The sequence below is a fragment of the Mercenaria mercenaria genome, chromosome 10 (genome assembly GCF_021730395.1).
Source record: "Mercenaria mercenaria strain notata chromosome 10, MADL_Memer_1, whole genome shotgun sequence".
In the NCBI taxonomy this organism is placed as follows: Eukaryota; Metazoa; Mollusca; class Bivalvia; order Venerida; family Veneridae; genus Mercenaria; species Mercenaria mercenaria.
In genome coordinates, this window is record NC_069370.1 from 6,075,437 (window position 1) to 6,087,979 (window position 12,543).

The following is a 12,543-nucleotide window of genomic DNA, read 5'->3' on the forward strand; positions in this document are numbered from 1 at the left end:
ATCAGGAGTATGTGATAAATCCACCGTAACATAGCTTATTTGTTTACGATTAATAACAAATTGCTTGATCTCTGCTCTAAACTATAAACCTGTGTAATAAATGTTCTCATGAATTAACGTGCAGATTAACGGACTTGTGTTTTATAAACATCGATGGTAAAGCATACATTGTGGTCATCTATGGGGCGATTTCAACATTATGAAAATAAATTCAAATGACTTACAGCAATGTCCACAGGTCCAAAACTACTGACAGACGACTGTGTCTGATTCTTTCAAAACTTCTCGAGCCTACCCTAACTCTTTCTTCAATTCTTTGGATCTTTCTGTCGTCATCGAAATCGCCAGCAACCTTCCTCTTTCCTGTCGTATACTGCAGCTCACTCTGTGAATCTTCTCTAAATTCGCACTTCTCATGTTTCTATTCATAGAATTATTCATCGAAGAAGTCATTCAGGTTCCGAATCCTTGTTTGTATTTTCTGAATCGTTCATACTGAATTACAGACTGTTTGCTGCCAATCATAAACCTCGAGTGGTGAGAACAATATCAGTTCACACTTATATACGCCGAAATATTTCACGAAATTCACGTGACAAAGAGCGCCCAAGTATACTAGCATAAACTTCAAACCAAACTAGTACTAGGATAAACTATCAAGAAAAGTAATTTCGAAACGCGAATAATTTTATTTATTATTCCTATATTCAGTTTGCAGTTACGTATCAACAAGATGTCCTGTTCGTTGGTTGGAAAGACCAGAGGGCAACTCGTGCTACAGATTCTGGCCAACAAGGATGAAATCATGGAAAGAGGCTCGTGCCACGTGTCAAGCACGTGATGGGGATCTACTAAAATTAAATTCAAAACACGAAAAGGTAATAACGCATACTTTCTCTAAACTTTTACTGAGCTCATTTTCTTTATTTTTTTTATGAATTAAACGGCAGATTACAGGGCACATTCCAAGTAGAAACTTGGCTCAACAGTTTTCGCCATCGACTTGCCGACCTGCTTGACACGCGACAACTTGAAATTAGGCATTAAAACTTCAACTTGTCGTGTTGTAAATCCGCCGAAAAAAGTAGAAAACTTGAAGTTTTTGACTCGACAAGATTCCGTACGGCTCCCATAAAAGACTGAACTCCAATTCATTGAGTCGATCCGAATTTGACTGGCTAGCTTCTACAGTATACCAGTCCAAAACTGCGTACTCATCTAAAATCCCGTAGTCACGTTCATACATGTTGACTGGTGAGAATTAGAAGATTAGTTTTCGAGAAATATTTATTCTTCAATTTTGTTCATCAGGCATGGATAATCAACGAGATAGAAAAATACCCTGTACATTATGAATGGTGGATAGGGCTTCAGAGACATCCGGGGAACGACAGTATCTGGCTGTGGACAGATGGTACTACAAGGAACGAAACTGGCAACTTCATGTAAGTTTTTTTTAATTAGACGTTTAGGTAATGCAAACAGGAGAGGGATCTTAGATGCTCCGTTTATTTATTTTTTTTCATATATTTCGCCGACGTATCACTAACAAACCACTGACGGGGAGGCCAGTCCACGTAACTATTCGGTACTGACCATACGGGAAAATTACATTTTCGCTTATAGTTTTCTGTTTATTAAGAAAACACACGTCGGCACGTCGGAAACAAGAAAAAGAACGCTTTTCTCTACACAAAGCATCTGCCAGACATTATTAATACTTTTCTCAAACACATTGACCAGTTAACTTACATATTTGGTCCAAGAAAAAAATCCCGTTTGGATGATGTTTTTCTGTCTTCAGCGCTTTTTATGTTATAAATCGAAGTCCGTCAGGTACTAGTACAAAGGGAATTAAAAGCAAGGATGTTGCCTGACTTGAGCGAGTTTCGATGTGTGCAGTAAACGTTACGTAGGTTGGTCACCTTGTTTGAAAAAACGTAAATTAAAATTAAAAAAACAGTTTGTCGAAATATCTTTTACTCACGAATTTGACTTTTGGTCTGCATCTAATGTTTACTCGATGGAAAGATACTTACCCTGAAACGAAAATATCCTCTACATGAAAGTCAAGTTCTTCATTTTTCACACAAAAATATTACATTTTAATCATAATATATATTCGTAGACCTTGGGGTTCTGGGGAGCCAAACAATTACGGAGATTCAGAGGACTGTGCTGAAATTTGGGACAACCTTCTGAATGACAAAAACTGTGACCAGCCACTACAGTTTATATGTGAGCGACCGAAAGGTAAGGTTGAAAAAACTTTCAATGATAAAGATTTATGGCTCCTAAACGGTATGTGAGTGTTTCATAATTTATTACATTTTTTTTTTATTTATTGATTACCATGAAGGTATGAAAGAAGTAAATGAGATGGTCTATATCTATGCACCAATAAATGTTTGACACAGCTTTTCCTTAAAGAATCATAAAATATTGGAAGTTTGAAATATATCGAACTTTCCTTTCATTCTCGGAAATAAAGGCACTCAGATTTCTTTTTCTGACTACAGTACAATGTCTGAATATATGTATATAATAAATTTAGATAAGTTTCATTGTTATACTGTTGATAATTAACTTTTGAAATGAAGTGATTTATAATATTCAGATGTATTACTGATGTGATAAAAATATTTTTGAGCATATGATATTTATTTCTACGGTGCCTGTCAGTCTGTCCTTCACACTTGTGTAGTAATCTCCTGCTACAGTTTCCATACAGTTAAAATGAAACTTAGTGTACTTCATCAGCATGAAGTGGACATGCGCATACTTTTAGTTTCTGTCCAACTAAAACGAAATTTGTCATACTGCATCAACATGATGTGGACATATGCATATTTTGGAACTTTTATGTCCAAATAGTAGTAGTAAGTTTGGAGGTATGGCCCTTTAGTTTGTCTCGTGTAATATTGACATCATTCTTGTATATATTACTAATAATCATGAGTTATTGGTGTATAGCTGATATTGATATCAAGTATGAAGTTATTTTAATAAATATTCTGACATGACTCGATTTGATTTCCACTTAAACAAAGAAGGAAATCAAGCTCTGTATTTCTGCGATAAACAACGGTTGACGCGCGGACCGGTAAGAGAGCATTACGACGTCAATGATGACGTCAAATTGCCGCATGACGTCCGATATATTACTCCTCGGGTAAATGAAGTCCAGCATAATATTTATTAAAATATGTCAATGAGCATGTCAGAATGAAAACATCGTTCACATGCTTTAGTATTTAACCACTCGGGCTAAAGCCCTCGTGGTTCAATTCCTACGCATCTGAACTCAGAACCGTGGTAAATTAGACGATAAACCACTCGAAGGCCTTGATTATTTGTTAATTATTACACACAAACATTTTTAACAATTTTCAATCTGTTTATTGTTGAAAACAATTAAAAAGGACGATTTGTTGCATTTACATGTATTTTTGCTTTCGTGTGGTATTTACTTTCTAAAAGGCAGCAGATGTTACATGTTTCAGAAATACATCGTGGTATTTTGTTAAAAATTTGCTTAGTGTTCTGATTTTGATTCTCTGCTTTGGTGTCTTTTAGATCTGCCCATGAAATGTGACGTAGACAACGGATGGGATGAAATCGATTCGGAAAATTGTTTTAAATTCTTCAGCGATAAAGTTACACAAAGCGAGGCTATGTGAGTACAAGTCTTTAAATTACGGATCCGCAGTCTTGGTTTCATATTTTCTCAGTAGACAATCGAAATGAACCAAACAACACGTAAAGTACAATACAAAATGAGCCGCACCATGAGAAAACCAACATAGTGCGTTTGCAACCAGCATGGATCCAGACCAGCCTGCGGATCCGCGCAGTCTGGTCAGGATCCATGCTGTTCGCTTTCGAACCCTATTGCAATTAGAGAAACCGTTAGCGAACAGCATGGATCCTGACCAGACTGCGCGGATGCGCAGGCTGATCTGGATCCATGCTGGTCGCAGACGCACTATGTTGGTTTTCTCATGGTGCGGCTCAAATATCATATCGGAAGGAAGAACTGACTCAACATTAATCATTGAGGTGAAAATCAGGCTAAATGTTTTTTTCGCAGTGATAGACGAGTTATGTGTGCAAACATTTGCATATCTAGCGTCGCATCTCACATTTTACAAACTCTCATTCGGCATCACTCAGCGCGTAACAATAACAGTGATATGAAATAAACCAGACTTCTGAGAACACGGCCATATATATAACACGTATACTTGTATAAGTTATGATGATTTGGTGCTAGCATATATAAATATGGTATTTATGTCTTACTTTAAATTTCAGTTCAACTTGTAGCCAGGACGATGCTTATTTAATTACAATAAATGACGACAGTGCTCAGCAACGGCTCAAAGATTTTCTTGATCACGAGGACAAGGCTACCGTATGGTTAGGCTTCCAGTTTGACACGGTAAAATCTATTCAAAATGATTTATATGGTGGAAGACTTCTGCTTTAAGAATTGCAAAAAAAAATGTTGTAATGTAACCACTAAATTTTTGTTGATTTTGAACATAGTTGGGATACAGATGGAGTGTTTGTGCACAATAACCCGGTTTAAACTCCCTTCTGACCGTTCCATGGAGGCGCCTCATGACACCATTGCACGTCCGTACAGGCTGATTTTGGTCTGCACTGGCCGCAAAGGCAGAATCACTTGCCGCCAGCAGGCTAAATGTTATTTTTTCCCGCGTTACGTCTGCATATATTACTTTGTCTATGAATATTGTGTGCATGTTTATCAAACTTACACTGTCCTAGTGTTTTGATTTGAGAGACTACATTCTTAGAACGTTGCTTTTCCTATTGATGTTTATTCTTATGTGTATGTTTCAGAAATCATGATTGGTCACATTTATCTTTTGTTTACACAAAATCTGCAAATTGTATATACAGTAAAATCTGAAATCCTTCATTTAAAACCTAATTTCAGGGATAAATATTTTGGTTTGATTAAATTTCTATTTATATCCACTTCTCAGTTTATGAAACCTCCTTGAGTGTTATAAAGATTCACCGGGTTCGTCACACTCTGTACTGAATAAACTTAAATGACTTAGATTCTACACGAATATTCATGTATTTCATGTCTCATTCAACAGAGAAGTTCTTCGTGGTTTAGTATTTCAAGATATGAGGCGAGTAATAACTGGTGGATGGATGGTGCTCCAGATTCTGATACGTAAGTCTTTCTCATTTAAAAAAAAAAGTAAATCAATGTTATTGTCAAAAAATAAAATTGAAAGATTAATAGTAAAAAGTGACGCAGTTTTCAGCCTCATTGACGATTTTAAATCATTCCCATTATTGTGTTTCTTATACTGATATGGTTTACTCTGTTCCAGTGTGTGTGATACTGATATTACTTCCCCTTTTCATGTGTTTCTCAAACTGAGATGGTCTCGATTCGAAAGATTTTTATACTGACATAGTCATATAGACATATACTGACAGCGATTAGTCGATTCGAGTATTTGCACATTGTGAGAGTGTTTAGTCTATTCCAGTGTGGCACACTCTGAGAGTGATTAGTCTATTTCAGTGAGGTACATTCTGACAGCGATTAGTTAATTCGAGTATTTACACATTGTGAGAGTGTTTAGTCTATTCCATTTACGTCCTGGAAGTGTTTACTCTATTCCATTGTTGCGCATCCTGTTTCATCTTTTCCAGAGTTGCACATTCTGATAGTGTTTCGTTTATTCCAATGTGACACACTCTAAGAGTGTTAAGCCTATTCCAATGTGGCACTTTCTGACAGTGTTTAGTATCTTCCAGCGTGGAAAATTCTGATAGTTTTTAGTCTATTCCAGTGTTGTACAATCTGGCAGTTATTTTGTCTATTCCAGTGTGGTGCATTTTTATAGGGTTTAGTCTATGCAAGTGATGCACTTCCTGATAGGGTTTCATCTATTCCAGTATGGTACATTTTGATAGTGTTTATTCTATTTCAGTGTTGTACAATCTGATAGGGTTTCGTCTATTCCAGTGTGGTACATTCTGATAGTGTTTATTAGTCCCCTACTGGTTGAAAACCAGTTTCGGGGACTAAAGGAATGCGCTTTTCCGTCATTCTGTCATTCCGTCCGTCCGCAATTTATTGTCCGGTCCATAACTCTGCCATCCATGAAGGGATTTTAATATTTCTTGGCATAAATGTTCCCCATTATCAGACGACGTGTCTTGCGCAAGACCCGGATCCCTACCTCACAGGTCAAGGTCACAATAGGAGGTCAAAGGTCAACAAGGCTTTTCTCCTGTCCGGTCCATAACTCTCCCATCCATGAAGGGATTTTAATATTACTAGGCAAAAATGTACCTCATAATAAGTCGATGTGTCATGCACAACTTTCAGACCCCTAGCTCAAATGTCAAGGTCACACTTAGCAGTCAAATGTTAGCATGGCATGAACAGGGTCTGCTTCGTGTCCGGTCCATAACTCTGTCATTCATTAAGGGATTTTAATATCACTTGGCAGAAATGTTCCTCATGAGGAGACGACGTGTCATGCACAAGTCCCTGATCCCTAGCTCAAAGGTCAAGGTATCAATTGGAGGTCAAATGTCAACACGGCTTTTCTCCTGTCCGGTCCATAACTCTCCCATCCATGAAGGGATTTTAATATTACTTGGCACAAATGCACCTCATAATAAGACGATGTGTCATGCCCAACTTTCAGACCCCTAGTTCAAAGGTCAATGTCACACTTAGCAGTCAGATGTAGACATGGCATGAACAGGGTCTGCTTCGTGTCCGGTCCATAACTCTGTCATTCATTAAGGGATTTTAATATCACTTGGAACAAATGTCCCCCATGAGGAGACGACGTGTTATGCGCAAGACCCAGACCCCTAGCTCAAAGGTCAAGGTCACAATTGAAGGTCAAATGTCAACAGGGCTTTTTTCCTGTCCGGTCCATAACTCTGCCATCCTTGAAGGGATTTTAATATTACTTGGCACATATGTTCCCCATGATGAGACGACGTGTCATGCGTAACATCCAGAACCCTGGCTTAAAGGTCAAGGTCACTTTAAGATCAAATGTCAATAGAATTTTTTTCTTGTCCGGTCTAAAACTTTGTCATGCAAGGCAGGATTTAAATATCAGTTGGCACAAATATTTCCCTGGATGAGACAACATGTCATGCGCAAAACCCGGGCCCTAAGTCTAAGGTCAAGGTCACACTTAGAGGCCAAAGGTCAGATACAAAAATGACTTTGTCGGGAGCATTTTCTCTTCATGCATGGAGGGATTTTGATGAAACTTGGCACAAATGTTCACCACTATGAGACGGATTGTCGTGCGCAAGAACCAAGTCTTTAGGTTTAAGGTCAAATTCATACTTAGAGGTCAAAGGTTAAACTTAAGAATGACTTTGTCCAGAGCATTTCTTCCCATGCATGGAGGGATTTTGATGTAACTTAGCACAAATGTTCATTGCCATGAGGCACCCTTGTTTTAAGAATTACCTCCATTCGTTGTTACTATAAATAGATTATATTGTTACTTTTTTATTACTGGTCATAAGGAAAAATCGAGACCACTTTTCTGTGGTACAACATGCATGATACATTGAATTTTTAGATGTATTTTGACCTATCTCTACCTGGTAAAGAGTTTTGTGTGGACTTTTATCACATGTTTGACGTCGCGGGAGTGTAATAAAGCCATTAAATAAAAATGATAATACACTAATGTAATAAAGCTTTGACGTTGACGTCGTTATAAGTATAGGAGACTAGGAGACGTTGGTGAAATTGATTTGTTTAAATAGTAAAAGAATGTAGAATTTCTGATGTTTTAAAAGGAAAAACTAACATGTGATAAAAAGAATATTACATTTGTGACTTTCCACATTGAATTTATTAAACTCGTTGAATAAAATAATAAAATGCTCGGCAGAGCCTCGCATTTTATTATTTTATTCAAGAGCCTCGCATTTTATTATTTTATTCAACTTGTTTAATAAATTCAAAATGGAAAGACACTCATGTAATATCCTCTATGTAATATATTTTTTTTTCTAATAGATTTTTAAAAAAAAAAATTTTTTTTTATTAATTTCCCTTTGTGGTTACTATAGATAACTTATAAGATTACTTTTTCATAATTGGCCAAAATAAATCCATATGAAAGCAACTATAGGTTTTTATGTATGCAAATTTTAATCCAAGTTTTTTGTTGTAACATATTGTATATATAGTACAATATTGTTTATACATCATTGACGTATATCAATTCATTATTGTTATACTGCAGCAGAAACAATAAGGTGCCTTCCAGTAATGGACTTTGTATTGCATGGCAATACTTCATTCACTTGTTCTATTTCAGTATGGCACATACTGATATTGTTACGTCTTTTACAGTGTTGTGCATATTTCAGTATGACAGGTACATTTTGATAGTGTTTGTTCTATTTCAGTGTTGTACAATCTGGTAGTGTTTCATCTATTCCAGTATGGCACATACTGATATTGTTTCGTCTTTCCCAGTGTGGTACATTCTGATAGTGTTTAGTCTATTCCAGTGCGGTACATTTTGATAGCGTTTAGTGTATTCAAGTATGGCAGGCACATTTTGATAGTGTTTAGTCTATTCCAGTGATGCACATCGATCCTGATGGTGTTTCGTCTATTTTATTGGTTTGTAAAATTTGATTCTCGTCAGATTTGCACATGACCATATGTTTTTTCTCCTAAGGGTGTGCTGTACTGTAAAAGTGTTACACATTATGATACAACCTTCACGCAGGAATATTGTCAAACAATCTTCCCTACTTCCAAGCAAATCAAATGATACAACCATGCGATCGTAAAATGGCGACACGCTTGGCAACGTCTGGTAAATCAAATGCTTGTCGTAATCTACAGGCACATTGACATTTATATCACAACCTTTAAGAATATAATGAAAGTATTTAATGTATCTCTATTTTGCAGTATGCCATTCGTCAAATTCTCTTACTGTACTCAAAATACCGTCAAATAATTTCATTGTTTACATCTTTAGCAGGTGCGCGTCACAACATCAGAAAAAGAAGTTATTTTAGTATTACTGCATTATTTTTAGCTCACATGTCACAAAGTGACAAGGTGAGCTTTTGTGATCACGTAGCGTCCGTCGTCCGTCGCCCGTCGCCCGTCCGTGCGTACGTGCGTCCGTGTGTCCGTAAACTTTTGCTTGTGACCACTGTAGAGGTCACATTTTTCATGGGATCTTTATAAAAATTGGTCAATGTTCAACTTGATGATATCAAGGTCAAGTTCGAAACTGGATCACGTGCGATCCAAAACTAGGTCAGTAGGTCTAAAAATAGAAAAACGTTGTGACCTCTCTAGAGGCCATACTTTTCAATGGATCTTCATGAAAATTAGTCAGAATGTTTATCTTGATGATATCTAGGTCAAGTTCGAAACTGGGTCACATGCCATCAAAAATTAGGTCAGTAGGTCAAATAATAACAAAACCTTGTGACCTCTCTAGAGGTCACATTTTTTCATGGGATCTTTATGAAAAATAGTCAGAATGTTCACCTTGATGATATCTAGGTCCAGTTTGAAACTGGGTCACGTGGGTCTAAAATTAGGTCAGTAGGTCTAAAAATAGAAAAACCTTGTGACCTATCTAGAGGCCATACTTTTCAATGGATCTTCATGAAAATTCGTCAGAATGTTCAACTTGATGGTATCTAGGTCAAGTTTGAAACTGGATTACGTGCCATCAAAAACTAGGTCAATAGGTCAAATAACAACCAAAACCTTGTGACCTCTCTAGAGACCATATTTGTCATGGGATCTGTATGAAATTTGGTCTGAATATTTATCTTGGTAATATCTAGGTCAAGTTTGAAACTGAGTCAACTGCGGTCCAAAACTAGGTCAGTAGGTCTAAAAATAGAAAACCCTTGTGACCTCTCTAGAGGCCATACCTTTTGAATGGATCTTCATGAAAATTGGTTAGAATGTTCATCTTGATGATATCTAGGTCAAGTTTGAAACTGGGTCAACTGCGGTCAAAAACTAGGTCAGCAGGTCTAAAAATAGAAAAACCTTGTGACCTCTCTAGAGGCCATATTTTTCAATAGATCTTCATGAAAATTGGTGAGAATGTTCACCTTGATGATATCTAGATCAAGTTCAAAACTGGGTCACGTGCCTTCAAAAACAAGGTTATTAGGTCAAATAATAGGAAAACCTTTTGACCTCTCTAGAGGCCATATTTTTCAATGGATCTTCATGAAAATTGGTAAGAATTTTTATCTTGATGATATCTAGATCAAGTTCAAAACTGGGTCACATGTGCTCAAGAACTAGGTCACTATTTCAAATGATAGAAAAAACGACGTCATACTCAGTTCAAAACTGGGTCATGTGGGGACAGGTGAGCGATTCAGGACCATCATGGTCCTCTTGTTTAGTTTATTTTTGCTCGTTTTACAAGCAAAATATATAATATGTAACTACTGAGGTAAAAATTTTGTACAACAAAATTAAAATAATGAAAAATATAACACGGCTAAAATTCAGCCCGCTTTTTTACAGTGTTTACTATACGGAGTTTCACAATGATAAGGTTTGGTGAATGAGAACTGAAACAGTTGGCGCTATGTCACTGCTAACATCAATGTTGATTGGTGTTGCTCATAATTAATATTCTTTGCATTTTTCCAGTGTGGTACATAATGATACTTTTTGTGCTGTGATCGACACTAGTGCAAGCGGCATTAAGAATTGGAAACCTGAAAACTGTGACGCCAGTCATTCGGTCATGTGCTGGAAACAACCAGGTATAACAGCAAAATTATTCTTAAATTGTAGTAGCGAATTTAATTTGTTAAGGATCTATGAATGAAACACGTTTTCATGTGCGCATAAATAGTAGAGGTAGAAAGGGAGAGTGGGGAGGCGTTTAAGGTCCCTTCCCATGAAAAAAATCAACCACTACCAAATGTTGAATTACATGTGTGTGTATATGCGTGTACGTATCCGATCTTAAACGATGTTTCACACTGACTTACATTACATTCTTCTGTTCATATGCCAACGGATTGGAGGATTGTATCCCGAGAAAGATACGAAAATGGTGAATTATGCTGGCATATAAAGTCTTTTGAAATCAGTTTTCAGTGCAATATAATTGACATCAATTTCAGTCAACAAATACGAGAATGGTTTAGGGGCTCTAACTTCATGGTTTACGAACACAATGCATGAGGTCAGGCTGGTTTAGGGCTCTTCACCTAGTTTATTTAAGAAAACAACGCACACAAACTGTGAAATCTACAACAGGATTCATATTATATAATTATATATATTTCAATGGAAATCCGCCCCCAAAATCTTCATATGCAACGCACAAATTTGTAAATTCCGAGCGTCTTTATATTTTTGTAAACAAAGAGTTAACTACAGTAAGATTTAAATGTCTAATTTTTGCGTTTGAAGACGTAGGTTCGGGATCTTTCCTCCTAGATATGTTTGAATAAATAGCGCCTTAAAAACTCATGTTTTAAAGGTCTTAAATGAGGACTTCATTTTAGAAAGTTTCATGTCCGCCCTGCATAATATTTTTTCTTTTTTGAACTTTTCTCTTCATTCCTCATTTCTGTTAAAACTAGCTGTACCTACTTACGAATATCCGTGAAACTGGACCCAGTGTCTTGAGACTGAACTGGTAACAGTTTGTGATAAACATGCATATGAAAGTCAAACGTGTACTTTCGTCAGGTGCATAAAAACTTTGGAATTGCAATGGTTTATTATTACACTTAATGGAAATATATAGCTCATCACGATAAGCAGTATTTTACTTTTTCAAGTTCATCTTGTTTCATACTCAGAATACTTCCTCATGGAATTTAACCCTTAGCCTGCTAAATTTCTAAAATGGACTGGTCCATCATTCAATTTGGGCAATACTATTTAGTGTTCGAAGGGCTGCTCACTGAAAATTTACTGACTGAATAGCGAACAGTGCAGACCATGATCAGCCAGCAGGCTAAAGGTTAAAAATAAACAATCATTCTACCCCAGGTTCGTGTCAATACGGCTACATTAAGCATAAGACGACGTGCTATCTGTTGAATACACAGGACTTCGCGACATGGAACGAAGCCAGAGGGTTTTGCAACCTGAGGTCAACCAAATTATTGGAAATCAAAAAGTAAATATGAAGGCATATTTTCAGTGTGTTTTACTTTTTATATTTTAAGGTAAAGTTTCAAAAATATAATTAATTCTCTATTGTTTCAACATTTCATAACACTCTTAAACATGTTATAGTTCAGTGAAGTTACTGAGGATATCTCCGTGGATTATAGAGACCCTGGTTTGAAATAGAGGCGCTGTTACGGATTGAGTTCCTGCTGGCTTCGGAAGAGAGGTCCTGCTGTCGAATAGAGGCCCTGTCTATGGAATAGAAATTCTGCTATGGAACATAGATTCTGCTATGAAATAGATTTCTTGCATCGGAATAGATTCCTGCTTCTGAATAGATGTCCTGCTTTGAA

At 36.7% G+C, this 12,543-nt stretch overlaps 2 protein-coding genes across 7 annotated transcripts in view; one reads left to right on the forward strand and one right to left on the reverse strand.

Moving 5' to 3' along the window:
• The window catches only part of LOC123559959 (26S proteasome non-ATPase regulatory subunit 3-like), a 145,935-nt gene that overhangs the window by 111,235 nt on the left and 22,157 nt on the right, over positions 1-12,543 (reverse strand). The gene's annotated exons all lie outside the window — the stretch shown is intronic.
• The window catches only part of LOC123560994 (uncharacterized), a 121,705-nt gene that overhangs the window by 8,378 nt on the left and 100,784 nt on the right, over positions 1-12,543 (forward strand). For all 6 annotated transcript variants that reach the window (XM_053552207.1, XM_053552206.1, XM_053552202.1 and 3 more), the window contains exons 2-9: positions 712-878; positions 1,312-1,445; positions 2,129-2,253; positions 3,577-3,676; positions 4,315-4,441; positions 5,133-5,212; positions 10,706-10,821; positions 12,068-12,197. In XM_053552207.1, coding sequence (XP_053408182.1) covers positions 712-878; positions 1,312-1,445; positions 2,129-2,253; positions 3,577-3,676; positions 4,315-4,441; positions 5,133-5,212; positions 10,706-10,821; positions 12,068-12,197 — 979 coding nt within the window. The remainder of the gene's footprint in view (positions 1-711; positions 879-1,311; positions 1,446-2,128; positions 2,254-3,576; positions 3,677-4,314; positions 4,442-5,132; positions 5,213-10,705; positions 10,822-12,067; positions 12,198-12,543) is intronic.